Genomic DNA, 16,649 nt, shown 5'->3' with positions numbered 1-16,649 from the left:
AATTGTGACAAACTGCTGCAGTAGCTTAGTCTGGGCTCAGAAGTGGCGTCCCAAAAATTAAAGAAAAGGTGTTTTGTAATTTGCTTGCAGTTGGAACCTGCAGATATGCTTTGCAAGTAATTAAATACAGATGTTTCTTATTTCAGTTGTGCTGTTCGCTCAGCACCCACCCTGGATGCCTGTGTGCAATACCAAAGCCACGTGACCAGGCAACACACAAAGAAAGCTCAAAATGCTGAAAGCTACAAATCAAAAAAGCTCATTTTATCTTCTGAATCAGATCAATAAAAAGCTTGATTGGAAAATAATGAAAGGAGGGGGCAGACACGCAGGAGGTTAGGCCAGATATACATTTATCCTGTTGTCACAGAAAGAGGATGAACAGGCAGAATGAAATAGTAAAAGACCTTGACCTTCTCTGTTCCCACACAACTACAATGAAATTTGTTACCTACAAATTGAAAGCAAAAGTGCAGAGGAGTCCCATGTCCTCCTGAGTTAATACACCAGGCTCCCCTCACATGCAAAGGGCCCTCCCCCACACCCAGTAACTGACCTTCACAATCCTACAGATGAGAACATCATATCGCTGATGGTTTATCCTATGCCTCACCAAGACTTTGTTCACCATTGGGATAAAAATCTGATACTGCAGATGGGGAAACAAAAAGAAGCCATCCTCACCAGGACTGTGACTAAATCCACCCACTTCACTGCCCTCATTAGAAGCAACAACCCCCCCCCCCTGTGAAATCTAAAGAAGTAGAGCTGGCCATCTGACCGGTTAAAAATAGATTTAATCGAATATAAAGAAGCCCCGGTTAAAGTATCTTTATCACATTAACTTTCCTACAGCAGCAATAAAAAAATACTTCAATCATCAACATGTTTGCATGAATGGCAAAACAAAAAACAACTGGCCGTCATTGCCACATGGTCTTTTTCAGAAAGCTGTAATGAATTATTCTTACCTTTTAATGAATTATTCTTTCAATGACGAATAATTTTTAATTAATTATTCTTAACTTTTAAGGTAAGGTTTTTAGAAATGTGAATAGTTCACTGATTTTTTTCCCTCTCCAATGGATCTTACCTTGAAATATTAGGGCCAGCCTACAGTTCCAACATTTAATAAAAAATGAAAACAGAAATAGAGTAAAGGAACAGCCGTTGCCCTAAAACAAGAGTCAGCTAAAGCAGGCCAATCCCTCTTGTTTGCTGTGAGTACAGAGGGTCCTGTAGGAGATGCTTTGCTGCACTGCTAGGCCTGCCCCCATCTACTGAAGAACACGAGGGCAAGCAACCTTTCCTAACAACTGGTGTGTGTGTGGTAAATTGCCACCCATAAACCATCATTCTTGGTCTTGTGGGACATTTGATGATATGTGTCTGGTTTCCTGATTCGCATTCCAGCCCTACAAAGAACTTTGGGGAAGTGGTTATTGTTAAACCTGATGAGGTTTATGTTAGAGGAAAGAAGAAAAGAAGAAGAGGAGGAGATTGGATTTATACCCCGCCCTTCACTACCCAAGGGAGTCTCAGAGTGGCTTACAAACTCCTTTCCCTTCCCCTCCCCACAACAGACACCCTGTGAGGTAGGTGGGGCTGAGAGAACTCTGAGAGAAACTGCTCTTTTTTCAAGAACAGCTGTGCCAGAACTACGGCTTGGCCAAGGTCATCCAGCAGGTACAAGTGGAGGAGTGGGGAATCAAACCTGGTTCTCCCAGATTAGAGTCCGCGCACTTAACCACTACACCAAACTGGCTCTCTGGCAAGAAGGGAGTAATACCAGCTAATTCCAATTTCAGCCAATCAGCTTTGCATTTCGGAAGGGATTTTTTTTTACCTTCTTCCCAAGCTGGAAGACTAATGAAGAGAGTGTGTCCATGGCAGTTGTCCGGAGCTCTGGGCTCTGGTCAAGGGTCCGCACTATCGGGTGGATAATCCGCGAGGCATAATCGGTAAAGTCCAGAGACTCCGTCAAGCGGTCCACAGTTTCTAAGGCAGCTCTGGTGTTAGGGGAAAACAGAAGCACTGCAATTAAGAGGGGGGCCCAACTCAATGAGAAGAGTTCCAAGATTCAACCCTTAACTAAAAGTACCCCTAGTAGCAAAGCTGTGGAGGACCCCTGCCTGAGACCTTGGAGAGGTGCTGCTCATGAGACAAGGCAGATAGGTCAAGGAGCTAACACAGCCTACGGCAGCTTCATGTGTTGATAAAAATCCTTTTCAAAAGAGGCCATAGCTTAGTGGCTGAACACACACTGTGCATGCAGAAGGCCCTATGTTCCATCCCCAGCATCTTCAGTTAAAGGATATCATGTAGTAAAAGCTGGGAAAGACCTTTCTTTGACCGAGAACCTGCATAGCCACAGCCAGTCAGAGAAAATGGTGCTGAGTTAGATGGATCAATTATATGCTGAGTCAGAAGGCAGCTTTACACCAAAGTTGAAGAATGCTCTCCTCTTGGAAAAGAGGCACCCCTTTATCCATTAGTGATGGTATGAGCTAACTGTAGAGCAGCGTCATAGTCACTTCTCAATAATCCCTGCTGGAGACCTGCACTCAGCCACGATTTGCTTTCCCTTCTATAATGGCCACCTCAAATGAGCATTTTCTTCCCATTTGGTGATACGAAAGAGAACATGGTTGGAGGGGGAATGCAGACCACAAAAAATCTGCAGAGCCTGGCTGCGGAGGAGGGAGGGAACAGAAGGGACAGATGCTTACTTGCGAGCCGTTAGCGGGGCATCTGGTGCATCAAAGAGCTTCACTATAGGAGGGAGCAGTAAATGCAGGTAATCGTCTAGGTTGGCTCCAAACAGCTGGATGGCATTCAGGAGCTGAAGATAAAAGCCCCCCCCCCCCAATGAATAGCCACTTCCAAAACAACTGCTTTAAGTTGATCCATTAGCAGGCTTCTAAAAAGAACACACACAGCCTTGCTCATTAAACATCTGCTCATGTGAATATAAGCTAACAGGGCAAATCCCAATCACTCTCTTTGCCCAGGCAAATGTATACTGGTGGGAAAAACCTATGCAGCAAACACTATGCCAGGGGTCTCCAATGCGGTTCACACTGAGACCTTCTCTGGTGCCCACCAGGTGTTTTCAGGAAGTGAATGAGGCCAGGTAGGGCTGTTGCCCGGCAAGGCTGTGCAGATTTTTTTAAAATGTAGCCTTGGCAGCAGGGGCCACCGCAGCACAAGGATCGGAGGCAATCATTTTCTGGCCTCCTGCGGCAGCCATTTTGTTGCTGTGCCCACCATGCCTTGTCAGAATTCCGAGTGTGACCACAGGCTCAAAAAGTTTGGGGACCCCGTGCTATGCATTTGCCAATAGTCTATTTAGGAGCATTTACAGTGGACAACAGATGCCCAATGCCAGAAGGCTATAACCTCATATGACCTCACTCTTTGTGGGGAATGTATTCCAGCACATCATGTCTACAGCAAACAAGGAAACCCTGCAGAGTAATGTCTACAAGAACATCTAAGGCTCTTTATCCTTGGGCATGTGAATGCCCAAAAGTTGTTCGTACAGTAAACAGATCTCCAAAAAGAAGCTGCTTGGATTCCACCGCCTCTTCCACCATGGTTACCACACTGGAGCCATCTCTGCACCACACCTGACTTTGGACTGTAGCCAGGAAGTCACCTAAACATATCTGTCCGCTATACAAAGGAGACACCCAGGACTGCTCCGCCTGCTCATCATCATGCTCACCTTGGTGGAGACGGTGCGGGTGCCACTGGTGTCATGCATGAAGACCCGCAGCATGTGTGGGATGAGCTGAGGAAGGTAGAGCTTGAACTCCCCACCTAAGGCCACCACGATTTGCTCAATGAGGAGAATAATGGTGCTCTGTATTGAGCTGTTCACAACCCAGAAGTCCTAGAAGGAGGGGAAGAAAGGAAAGCTGAGGACAACTACAATCTGTTTCAGCAACAAGCCCGGTACAGGTCAGAACCCAAAAGTGACACCAGCAGGTGTGCCCAAGGCCTCACAATGACTAGCTGTCCAGGAAGAGGAAGCAAAGATCGGACCACTGGAGCATCATGTAGGTTTCGAAAGCTGCTTCAGCAACATTGCTGTAGAGTCGCAGAAAAGCCACCCTTCATTATGACAGAGCCTTTGTATAGCGACAGGCTGTGCCTTTCCCGCCAAGCTGCACTGCTCAACATTCGCAATGAAGGGCAGGTTTGGCTATTACTGCAAGGATTTCTCCTAGCGCAATCCTCTGCATCCCTCCCCTCCCCAAGAGGAATAAATGCAAAAGAAGGAGGAGGAGGGAGGAGAAGGAGGATGATTTATACCCCGCCCTTCCCTCGGATTCTCAGAGTGGCTTACAAACTCCTTTCCCTTCCCCTCCCCACAAAAGACACCCAGTGAGATACGTGGGGCTGAGAGAGCTCTTGACAGAATCTGCCCTTTCAAGGACAGCTCTTGTCAGAACTATGGCTTGGTCAAGGGCATCCAGCCGGGTGCAAGTGGAGGAGTGGGGTATCAAACCCGGTTCTCCCAGATTAGAGTCTGCACACTTAACCACTATACCAAACTGGCTTTCCCTCCAAAAGGGGGAAAGCAAAGAGGGGCAAACTCAGGGACACAGTTAGTGTGCAGGCAAGTTGAGATTCTCTTACTTTGCTGTTCTACAGTGAGACAGAATGCTGACATCCTGTTTTACACACACACACACACATACACACACAGACACACACACACATACACACACAGATAAGAGTAAAGAAATGATTGGAAATCCAGCCAAGGAAGAGCAACCCCTGCCTCCTTCCTACTTGGCTGCAGGACTTTAAAAAATCTCCAGTTGTCGGAGGAAAGAGGTAGAGCACACATCATCTAGGGCACCACCTGCCCTTCTGAGTCCACATGTGGAATCATACTGGACGCAAAAGCACTCCTGCCCCCCTTGTACTTCTGGCCCATTCACAGGGATGGGGATTGTCATGCACGTACATGGAAGCATGTGCAACTCTGACCAAAAATGCTTTGGGGACAGGGAGTGAGTTTTCTTTGATTGCAAAATTGGGGGGGGGGGGAATCGATGAACTATAGTGGAACCACGTACGTTACTGGGACTGGGAGAGGAAGGGAAAGACAGTCACAAGGACTGTGTTTTAAAATCCTATAAACTGCTTTGAGGAACTGGGCTAGATCCTGCAGATCCATCCCACTAGTGAGATGTTTTTCTCTGGGAAAAGGAGCCCTTCCCTCTTTTCAAAAAGGGGGCTACTAAATCAAATGAATAAGTGGACCTCACCTCAATGCAGCAGGACAGAATAGGGAAGCTGCCAGCCAGTCCCAGCTCTGATGAGTGCAAAGTAAGCCTGACTACTCTTAAGTGTTTTGCTATACAAAGCTCCACGTAACATCACAACTGAGCAAAGGAAACTTCTTCGGACTTCTTGGGCAGCAATACGTGGTCAATTTCTCTTTGACAAGCAAAGCCTCAAAGAAATGCTTCCCCTGCGCTACCTTGAAACGCAGTCCTTCTCCCACCTTCCGCTCTTCCAGGTGGTTGCAAATGTGTTTGCCTGCTACGCAGCTGCCAGGGCAGGCTGCCAGAAGGACCTGCATGGGCTACCCTGGAAGGAAAATGCTTTTTCTCAGCAAGACGGTTTTGCTTTCTTAGCAAAGTGCACAGCAAGCACCTATTGTGTCTGATTTCTGTAAAGAGTCATTTTACACATTCTGAAGCCCCCCTAGCCACATCAAAGAAAACCTGGATGCTATAAACCCTGAAAGCTCTACCTTAATAAACCTGTTTGACTTAATGCCGTTCACTCCTGTAAATTTCATTGTGCAGGGGCATCTGACGCCAAGCTGCACTTATGTGTAGCCTACAAGCGCTTGTCAAAATTAAAGTCCTCTACATTTGTCACCTGGCACCGTCTCAAGGAAAGGTGCTCTTCCCACCTCAAAACCAGGGGAAGGAAGGAATAAAAAACAGATCCAACCAGACAAAGCAAAGAAGAGAGCAAAAAGCCTGAAGCAACCTCTACCCAGCAGAGCTGTCAGGATCGGAACCAGAGGGAGTGGTCTCCCCCCCCCCCAAGGGACAATTCCCTGCCTGGTGTTTGTACATCACACCTGTGGATTACGGGGGAGGAGTAAGCCACCACCAAGATAACTTCCCCCACTGCTGGAGAATAGATATGTGTACCTCTTTGTTTTAAAGGGACGCTCTTGTAATGAGTGCTACATTAGAGTTGCAGTGGTTTTAAAATCCAGTTTAGTAACTGAAGAGATAATAATGCTAGGAAAAGTTGAAAACAGTAGGAAGAGAAGACCCAACAAGGGATGGATTGACTCAATAGAGGAAGCCGCAGCTTTCAGACTAGAGCAAGGCTGTTAACAACAGGACATCCTGGAGGTCATTAATTCACAGGGTCACCGTAAGCCGGAAACAACTTGACACCCACACCCTTCCATCATATCTTGCTCTTGAAATAAGAGCAATACCCATGAATTGCATCAGGGGTTTTCAGAGAATACATTTCTTTTCTACCTGTGGATTTTGTTTCTCCTAGTTTTTTTTTTCTTTCACCAGTCGAAGAAGACAGAACTGGGCCACCACTGGACTGATTCAGCATAACCCAGCTCCCCCGGTACCCTTATGATTCCGGGCGGCCTGATTTGCAACTTCCGGAAGGGCGCAGAGCTGAAGGGCAACATACTCACTCTCATGAGGGTGACGATTTCATCCATATAGGGCCGAATGTGGCTTCTCACAAAAGACACCAGCATCCCCAGCTGCTGAAACAGGAACTGGAAAAGAAGAAGAAGAAGAGGGGCTTCACAGAAAAGAAGGCAAAGCTCAAGACGGAGCCCAAAAGGCAAGCTCTTGCCAGCACATGCGCGGCACAGTGATGGCATGCTCTAAGTCTGGCAGTACTTTCTCTCTTGGCATCTCATGGGCATTTTTATACAGCCTGTAGGCACTCCTGGGCACATAACAGAATCTCAGGCGTGCGCGCACCAAAGGCATGGCAGCGAAGCGTAGCGGCTAAACATCCAGACGTGCAAGTGACAACCCCAGAACTTGGACTGCCACAGAACTTTGCCAGCTGCACTTGACAGTGCTGCTGCCCCCACCCCGACTTGACCCACCAGCCATACTCACCCAGGTATTTCACAATATCGAAATCACATCCCCCTCCCCTCTCTGTGCCTGGATGTGTTTGTGGGGAAATAAAAAAGAACTTGCAAGAAACTAAACTGTATCCTGGAAGGGCTAGGGTCAAGACACTGGTTAAAAGTGTAGAGGTAACTTGTGGAACTCACTGCCACAGGATGCAGCGATAGCCACGAACTTAAATTGCTTTAAAATGGGATTAGAGACAGGTGTAGAGGACAGGTCCATCAATGGCTATTCACCACGATGGATAAACAGAACCTCTACATTCAGAGGCAGTCTATGCCTGCCAAATACCGGTGGCTGGGGGAGGAGCAACAGACAGAGGCTACAGGGTATATGCAGCTTGTGTTTCTCTGCCTGAGATCCTGGAGACCCACTGCCAGTCAAAGGAGACAATACTAGGTGGATCCCAGTTTGAACACAAAGCAGATGTTCAAACCTCTAGTGACGCCCAGCCAATAAGAATCACAGAAAGGACTCAAAAGACTTATTTTTGTATAGGGAAGTCCAGGGGTGGGAGTGAACACGGGGCCAACGATCCTGTCTTTTAGGCTGGAACAAGATAACCTTGTGCCTTATCATTGCCAAGCCACATCTGTGATATTCTATCTGCTTAGGAGAAAGTGTAAGCAACAGACTCCTGGCTAACAATGCAGCTTTCGTAAGGGAAGAGAAAGGTGTATTTGGCTGGGGCAGAAAGAGCTCTGCAGCACTGGCAGAAACAGGAGCAACAAGCAGAGCTGCAGGTCAGGTTCAGGAGGCCGGGGGCTGGAAAGCCAGAAGACACGGAGCCTATAGGTACAGCATTTCATGGCAGGACAGGAGGCGTGCCTTTGACAGGAAAGAGCGAGTGAACAAGCAAAGAGGTGAAGAGGCTTCGGTGCCGGTGGAGGGGAGCTACATTTCGCATACTGAACAGAACTGGTCTGCAATAGCTCAGCTAGATTTGAGCCTGGGAGCACCTCAGAAACCAACAAGACTTTGGGGTATGAGCTTCCAAGAGTCAAAGCTCCCTTTGACTGATTAAGAGAGCTTTGACTCACAAAAGCACATACCCTGGAAATCTTCTTGGTCTCGGTGCAGCTAATGGACTGAAATCTAGCTGATTAGAATTAATGGGCCTTGCAAACCCCTTGCATATTTACATTTGTCCAAAATGTAACCCTCAGGGTTTTTTTGGGGGGGGGAACCATCTTTCACTGGGGATATGATGAAATGCTTACACACAAGACAGGAAGTGCCTTGGCTTGGGGTGTTTAAATGTCATGTGTACCCACCTCAGCTCTTCTTCCCAGTACACTGTCACCATCTTCTTTTACCTGAAAATTTTTAAAGAGAGGAGGCAAAAAAAGCGTCGCTTTCAAGGAAGTTTGGACAAATCAGACTCAGGCACCCAGCAAAACCCAGAATTTTGCCTTTCCAATCCACGGAGTGATTTCATTCTGGGGGAGAGTAGGCAGTGCTGACCAAAGTTCTAGGAAAGCAATGCAGTAACAGCAGACACCAAAAGCGCATGCCAAGTTCCACATGCTATGCCAGGGTTCCCAACTGCCCACTGCACACATGCAGGGCACGATGCAGAGACTGCTGTGCGCCTGAGTCGCTCTGAAAGCAATGGGATTTAAATTTAGGGATTTAAATTAAATCAACAGAATTCTGATGGAGCTTGCATATGTCTAAATTTTTTCCTGGGCTGCAACCCCATTCAGGAAGCAACAGATATTAAAATACAGCTGGAGGCGTCTGCTGACCCAGAGAGGAAAAGTCTAACCCATCAGATAAACTGAAACTCCAGCCTCTTAAGTATTCCAGCTCACTCAGTAGACCTCTGCCAATACACACTCCCCTCTGGGGACGGGTTCTCTAAACAAGGGAAAAGGTGCGTGGAAGGCCTGAAATTTTAAGAAGTGCTCTATAAATGAGACCATGCCCATGGTATGCAGGAGGTAGCCCAGAGAGAGTGCGGGGTTCCAAATCTGGTAAGCCTGGTGAAAATCACAGGTTTTATTTAGGTAGGCCTTCAAATGGAAATTGATTTGAGGAACTGTGGTGGCAATTGGGTAGACACTGAATGGGGAGTCTGCTAGTTGTGGCAATTCACACTCTTCTTTTCAAGGCAACTTGAAGGGAAAGAAGAGAAACATCCCATTATAGATGGACATATTTGAAGATTAGGCGTGGGGTAGGAGAGGAGGAGCCAGCAAAAGCTAGACCAGAGAAAGAGGCTTCCTTTCTGTGGCAGGGAGGTGAGTTCCACACATAAGTCCAATGCAGAGCTAGCCGTTAAAAGGAAGCCTCCAGAAAGCAGTTGCGCCCGCAAGAAAGCATGACTGGCAGCGCATGATTTCCCAAGAAAGCACAGGAAGCACAAGCAAAAAACTCACTTTTGCAGCAAGCCTAGCAGCCGAGGGTTGAAATGCCGGTATAGCCAAATTGCATGTTTGTTCTTAAAGGAGAAATCTGGTTCCAGGGGATGGGGAGGGGGGACATGGGAAGAGGGGGAGAGAAAAGCCATACAAGGGCACACTCACCTCCCGGATGGCACCGTCACAAACCCGAATGACATTGAGGAAGGTGGGCATGACCTGAGGCAGGAACTGCACGCACTTGAGCCCGAGGGACTTGAAAATGAAAGTGATGGCTTGGACCACCATCGTGTGATGGTGGGACAGGGACTGGTCACGGAAGATCCTCATCAGCGCTACCATGGAGACGGCTGGGTAGAACTCGTCCAGCGGAAGGTTGCCCATGTTGACCAACATCTCGCTGGTGCTGTAATCAGCTGAAAAGGAGGGAGTTAGTGTACCACCTGTGCCAGGTATGTGCCCACAGCAGCATCTGAACACACACACACTTGATTTAGACGCCACCTGGGTTTGGGGCATGGGAGACACGAGTGCAAAACCCTATCCACTGGATGCCCTACAGTGCTCCTTCTCTACTGTGTGGCCTTTGCCATCTGCCAGCACCCCATATCTATTAAGAGCTGGCATGGCACAGTGCATAGCCCTCTCAATCATGAAGCTCACTTGGTGACTTTGGGCCAGCTGAATGCTTGCTCTCATCCTAACCTATCCGCACAAGGTTGTTGTGAGGGTAAAAAGGGTACGGTAGGCAAGTGGATCAAACGATGAACACTGCCTACCAAACTCAGGAAAGGAAAGGTGGGGGAGGGGCTTATAAAATTCAGTCAGGCCAGTACTAAAAATGAAGGAGAAAAATCTGTAGGTGACAAATTTTGTGACAGGCACCAAATATGCAAATATATATCATTTTATTTTGCGTGCACCATTCTTCAGTTCTTATTATTTTGCCTGGTTTATTCTGCTAATGTTAGTTCAAGCAGAACGCAAGCAGCTGTGTAGGAGAGAAATTCTACCCCTTCTTTGTTGGAACTTCACAATCTGAGCAAGTATATACACATCTAATAATTTTCCTGATAAATAGTTACTCTAAGTATCAGTTTTAAGAGGCTTTTCAGTTCCTCAGCAAATCTTACAAGCTGAACCAGTTATAGAGTCCAGTAGCACCTTAAAGACTAACAAAATTTGTGGCTGGGTATGAGCTTTCGTGAGTCACTGCTCACTTCTTCAGGCTATCGACAACAGTTGGACAGGCTCATAATCCCCTTGACTTCTGCTGGCTCTCTTCTCTCCTTCAGCTTGGGCATGTTCAAATTCTTACTGCCCACCCTACTTCTAGAAGAGTGCCGCTTCCAAAAATCGGTGGGTGCTCCTTTTATAACCTTTCACATATTTTGCTTTAAGGGTTCCAGCCTTCGCATACAGGTTTACTGGGCTCAACCCCCCCAAAAATCCCAGATCACTAATAATTTCAAGCAGATTCCGCACAAGGGAAAACAGAAGTGACTGAAGCAAACATGCGGCCTGCAGCTGTGCAGCCACACCCCATCGTGGTTTAGCACCTTTAACTTCTTTCTGATCCAGAAACCGGCTACGCAAACAGGCAAGAGACAGGAAATTAGGAAAACCAAACAAACGTGTCCCGAGGGAGCTCACGGGCACCTTCCCCGTGCCAACGCAGCCACAATTTCTTTGGACGGAGAGGCTGCTGTGCTGTTTAAAACCAGATGGCTCAAAGAATTTTTTGGACAGCCCATTGCCCTAGAGGAGGATGGGCAATCCATTTTTATGTGTCTAATATATATATATAGTACATGAAGCGACTTTTTGTGGAAGGGGTTTCAAACAGAGAACCCTTCGGTCCAAAGCACCACACTTGCTCCCATATCAGGTGAGGCCCTTCAACGGGGCAATGTGGTACCCTGGTCTGTATCAGACCAGGACCTGGGAGATCCAGGTTCAGATCCACACTCTGACTTCCTACCCTCATGGGGAGTTTAAAAATCCCATACTCAGTCAACACCTGTTCACAAGCATATGTTGGTACGACTGTTTTGGAAAGCCCTTAATACCTAGAAAAAAGGCTAAGCCAGGACCTCCCTGTTCCTAGTCAACTTACAAGAATCTTGGCTGGATTTGGACTCCGACAAGCTGACAGCTGATGCGTCCCGTGACTGGTCTATCATGCCTATGTTCACTTTGTGCTTGTAGGGATCCAGAGCCCCCAAGAGACCAAGGACACGGATTGCCTGGTGGGAGGAAAAGCAAAGGGTCAGAGTGCTTTGAAGGCAGCATCCCCAGTGCAAAACAGACGACGTTGTGTTGCCAAACTAGGAGCTCTGCGGGCAGAGCAGATAATATATGGAGTCCGGCATCCAGGAGGAACTTGATATTGACAAAAATGTCAGAGAAATAAGTGGTGAAAGCTCAAGAAATTAGCAGAGGGGTGGGATACCAGCAGTTGGGGTAAAAAGGCACAGGGGCCATGCACACCTCCCTGATACTTTTATCCATCTTCTGCTCTCTTGCTCTCTCTCTCTCTCTCACACACACACACACAACCTTCACTCTCTCCATTCTCCTCTCTTTGCCTTGTCATTCCAGACATGCAGAAATACCCAAAGGAACCCCCCCAAAAAACCCTTCATAAGCATGAATCCATTAAGTAAAATGACTACACAAAATTCTAACCTCTCTCCGGGTGCCCTGGTTCTGCTCTGTCTTCAGGAAGTTCAGCAACACCTCCAAGAGAGTTGGGTATTTCCTATAGGGCTCCACCACATAACCAGTGCTGGCCACCAGCTGACCCAGTGTCCAGAGGGCCACCTGGAAGAGATTCACAGGAAGGGGAACAAAGGGGAGGGGTTGCAACTAGGTACAGAAGCCACCGAGCAGTCATCTGTCTACCCAGCTCTTATCCTAGACATATCGAAACTCTCAGAGCCTGCAGCGGCTGTCTCAGGAAGGAACAGCACGAGTACGCCCAAGGCTTGTGTGTACCACCTTCCAGGACCAGAGAGGAACGACCCCAAGAACTCAAAAGCCGGTGCTCACCTGTCTCTTAGCAAGCAAGGAGGAGTCCTGGAGCATGTCCATGATGATGATGAAGAGCTCATCCACCCACTTTCTCATCTCCAGCCCGCTCACCTGTTGAAGGGGCAGCCGTGGAAGGAAGAGTTACGGGCACATTGTCAACACCACAATGTCACAAACTGCCACAAGGCAGCGATCCTTGCTTGAGCAAAACCCAGTAATAGCCTCGCTTACCTGCGCCAGCTCGCCTATGGTAGCCAGGACATTATTGATCACCCCAGGGTTCGGATCGGGATCGGGATCTTTTAGTTTCACAATCAACGCCTGTGGGATGACGTAACAAATAAGAAGATTTGGGTAGTGAGGGGGGGAGCTCTGAGACAAAACACTCATGCTGCCAGTGCTTCCATGCCCTTGCAGGTAACAGAGATGCTGCATGCAGCCATTGAATCACTCATAGGATGAAGGCATGAATCCCAAATATCTGCCCATAAGCCCTACCTTGAGGATGGGCTCCATATAGGGGTGAATAAGCCGCGGGGCGTTAGAGACCAAGTGACCCAACATCCTGGCGCTCTGCTCCTTGATCCTGCCAACACCGCTGTGTTCCAGCTCAGTTAGGATCTGGAGGGGAAAAGCAAATGTCATTGGAGATACGTGGAAGATGCTGGGTTTTTTCAGACAGAATGGAGGGTAGAAAGTTATGCAAGAACAAACAATGCTAGCATAAGATGGTATTTCAAAAACGGGGACGAATTGTAAGCTACAGCTTGAAAACACCACCTGAACCCACCACCAAAATATGAACAAACCGGGCAGGTATACAATTGTAAACAATGGTTAATGTTGTTGTAGATTTTCCAGGCTGTATGGCGATGGTCTTGGCACTGTAGTACCTAATGTTTCACCAGCAGCTGTGACTGTCACCCTCAGAGGTAAAACACACAGAAAGATGGAGTATCCTCTGTGTCAGTGTGAGAAGAAAAATGGTAGGCAGGTAGTTTACATCTACTCAGGAAGGTGGGGTAGGGCTGAGTCATTATCTTGTAGGAGTTTCCCAGGCTGTGACATGCTAATGGAGGAGCTTTCCTGAGGAGGTTCTTTTGGCTGTTGAAATTCTAACCTTATCTGTAGTGCTGTTGTAAGATGTAGAGATGTTGTGTTTTTCAGGACTGGAAACCATGCCCTATTTATTTTTAAACTCTCTTGTTTCCTGTTGAAATTGTGTTTATGTTTATGAATTTCAATGGCTTCCCTGTGTAATCTGACATGGTAACTGGATGTGTACTACAATGCCAAGACAACCGCCATACAGCCCGGAGAATCTACAACAACTAATGAACTCCTGCCATGAAAGCCTTCGACAATATATTAAATAACAATAATGCTTTACCACAGAGTACATGATGCACAAACAGGAGAAAGGGTTCAGTGTTCCCTCTAAGCTGAGTTAGTGTGAGCTAGCTCACAGTTTTTTAGCCTCCGGCTCACACATTTTTGTCTTAGCTCAGGAAGGAGGGCTCCGGAGCAAACTGATTGATGCAGTCACCAAATTGCTTGCTCACAACTTTAATGCCAGTTGCTCACAAAGTAGAATTTTTGCTCACAGGACTCCACAGTTCAGAGGGAACATTAGTTAATTTGCAACTGGCTCAGAGGACAGGCCCAAGACTGCCTGTCCTCCATACCAAGGGCACACTACTTCACACACAGAAACCTTCAATCTGCTTCCCAGGAACTGTGTGTGGTCATTCTGAGGAGGAAGGGAAGGAGGAATTGGGAGGGCCTTAACATCTCACCCACTTCTACCATCCCCATTACCTGAATCAGCATCTTGCGCAGAAACGGCATGACGAAAGCGGGGTTCATGCTGCTCAGTCGGCCCACGGTGCAGATGGCCAGTTCACGGATTTCAAACACCTGGTCATTCAGGGCTACAAAGAGAGCCTGCAAATTCTCGGCCTGGGCCAGGTGCGCATCGAACCGCTCGTCCAGCGAAGCTAGCACACAGTATCGGATGTCGGGGTCTGTAAAGAGCACATTGAAATGGTGGGGGCTTGGAAGCACTGGATGGACCATATATGCCTAGGGCTTCAATGTACAAAAACTACTGAACTGTAACACCCTGCAGAACTGGTCCAGGAGAATTACGGTTCATCTGAATTAGGACTGAAGAACACTTTCACAAGATCAGATCAAGGCTCATCACACCCAATATTCTGTTAAGCATTCAAGCTGGCCATAAAGCTGATGACCATCCAGTGTTGATTCTCATCAGCATCTGGTTGCCCAAGCAGCCTGCAAGTTCCTGATCATCCCTGAAGCATTAGTGAAGCAAAAGAAAGTAAGGTGCGCAAGGGCTCAGCGGTAAGGTGTTCAGCGGTGGAGCATCTGCTTGGCATGCAGAAAGCCCAGGTTCAGCCCCTGGCATCTCCAGTTAAAGGACCAGGTGATGTGAAATACCTCTGCCTGAGAGCCACTGCCAGTCTGAGCAGACAATGCTGACTCCGATGGACCGAGGGTCTGATGCAGCATAAGGCCACTTCATGTGCTCAAGCACCATCACACACACACACACGGACATACACATACTCTCTTTCTGCACTTACCTGGATCTGTGATCCCAACGACCAACAGTTTGCTGAGGACATCCGCCACCACCTGCACGGCAGTCTGGCTGACCACGTGGGCATGCCCACTGATCAGGTGAATGGACGGGGTCAGCAAGCGTGAGCAGGTGCGAGCTGCCTCCATCCGGATCTCTTTGTGCTCACTGTTGAGGAAGTGATCAGCGCAGTGCCGGACGAACTGGGTCAGAGAGTGGCCTGGAAGACAGTGGGGTGGGTTGAGAAGAAAGAAGCTTTCCAGTTTCGCAGAAAAGGACTGTTATCTCGTCTGCTGAGGTTTTCAGAAATGAAACTAAGTGTGCACTTTATGCAAAATATTTATTTATATCCTGCCCTTCTCCTTAGGTGGCTTAGCTGAACAACAATACTTAAAATACTTCAAAACCCCACAAAACACCCACAGCAAAAATACTTTAGAACAAACACATTAAGAAATCATCATGTTTAAGACAATAATCACCTCAAAGTCAGATCTTTAAAAAGTAAAAATTCACAGCGAAAAGCGACTAAATTAAAAACCCAACAACAGATCAACAACAAAAGGGGAAAGAGATCCACTGAAACATTAGGCAGGCCACACACCAAAATAACAGATCCTGGTTATACTTTCACATATAGGGAACTATTTCTCTTGGCTTATAAAGGACTGCGAGTTTGTGCCAGGGAGTTCGCATCTCTCAGTGCCTTCTTTCTGGTGGCACCATCTTTGCCTCATCCACCTGGTATCATGATATCCGACAGTGGGGGCACAGAGAGGAGAGTCCCTGAATAAAGCAGCAGGCAGGCTTGTACAGGAGAAGATCATTCTGCAGGTACGGTGCAAATCAATGCAAGGAGATGGAAAACAAGTCCCTCTAAACAGAGCGGCTCAGTGTCTGGAGAGGAGCAGAAAGACCAGCAGCATCAGGTGGCCCAGCAACAAGCTCAGTGAGGGGACATAAACCCCCCTCCCCCTGCCGCTGTCAGGAAAGAAAAGAACCCAAGAACCCAGAGCCAGAACCAGCAGTCAAAAGCAACCAATGTTTGAATTATGTGTTGCATCAACAACAATAAATAATACAACAGGTGCTGCTGTATTCTCTTAACTTCTCTGATAAAGACTAACATGGCCACTGCCTGATTCATTTCTATAGTATACTGAGAGCCCACCTGGCTGAAGAACAGGGTATAAATTAAATTATGAGACTCTTAGCTCATTCTCACAGGATTTTTACAATTTAACATCCTTGTGAGGCCAGAAAATATACATTTTCTTTTTTTCTTTTTTAATAAGTATACATTTTCTAAAATAAAATAAATACCCCCCCTCCCCCAGTCTCTGACTACCCTGTTATTGCTGGAAACGACCAAGAGAAATGAGGAATGCTGGAAACAGGGCCTCCTCCTGAACAGAACAGGATTAGCCCAATGTTTCATTTTACACTTATGTAACCCAGGCAAAGTTCCCAATTCTTTTATTGAAAGAA

General features: G+C 47.3%; 1 protein-coding gene across 1 annotated transcript in view; it reads right to left on the bottom strand.

Annotated features, from left to right (window-relative positions):
* Positions 1-16,649, bottom strand: part of MTOR (mechanistic target of rapamycin (serine/threonine kinase)) — a 106,115-nt gene that overhangs the window by 75,873 nt on the left and 13,593 nt on the right. The window contains exons 11-23 of the mRNA XM_015409471.1: positions 15,166-15,381; positions 14,378-14,583; positions 13,058-13,180; positions 12,791-12,880; positions 12,578-12,670; positions 12,215-12,349; positions 11,643-11,772; positions 9,692-9,942; positions 6,704-6,790; positions 3,728-3,895; positions 2,730-2,842; positions 1,847-2,009; positions 557-649 (exon numbers count right to left, since the gene is read on the bottom strand). Coding sequence (XP_015264957.1) covers positions 557-649; positions 1,847-2,009; positions 2,730-2,842; positions 3,728-3,895; positions 6,704-6,790; positions 9,692-9,942; positions 11,643-11,772; positions 12,215-12,349; positions 12,578-12,670; positions 12,791-12,880; positions 13,058-13,180; positions 14,378-14,583; positions 15,166-15,381 — 1,868 coding nt within the window. The remainder of the gene's footprint in view (positions 1-556; positions 650-1,846; positions 2,010-2,729; positions 2,843-3,727; positions 3,896-6,703; positions 6,791-9,691; positions 9,943-11,642; positions 11,773-12,214; positions 12,350-12,577; positions 12,671-12,790; positions 12,881-13,057; positions 13,181-14,377; positions 14,584-15,165; positions 15,382-16,649) is intronic.

This window comes from Gekko japonicus, unplaced genomic scaffold (genome assembly GCF_001447785.1).
Source record: "Gekko japonicus isolate JY-2015 unplaced genomic scaffold, Gekko_japonicus_V1.1 scaffold916, whole genome shotgun sequence".
NCBI classification, from domain to species: domain Eukaryota; kingdom Metazoa; phylum Chordata; class Lepidosauria; order Squamata; family Gekkonidae; genus Gekko; species Gekko japonicus.
Note: the sequence above shows the minus strand (reverse complement) of the source record. Positions and strands in the feature narration are given on the sequence as shown.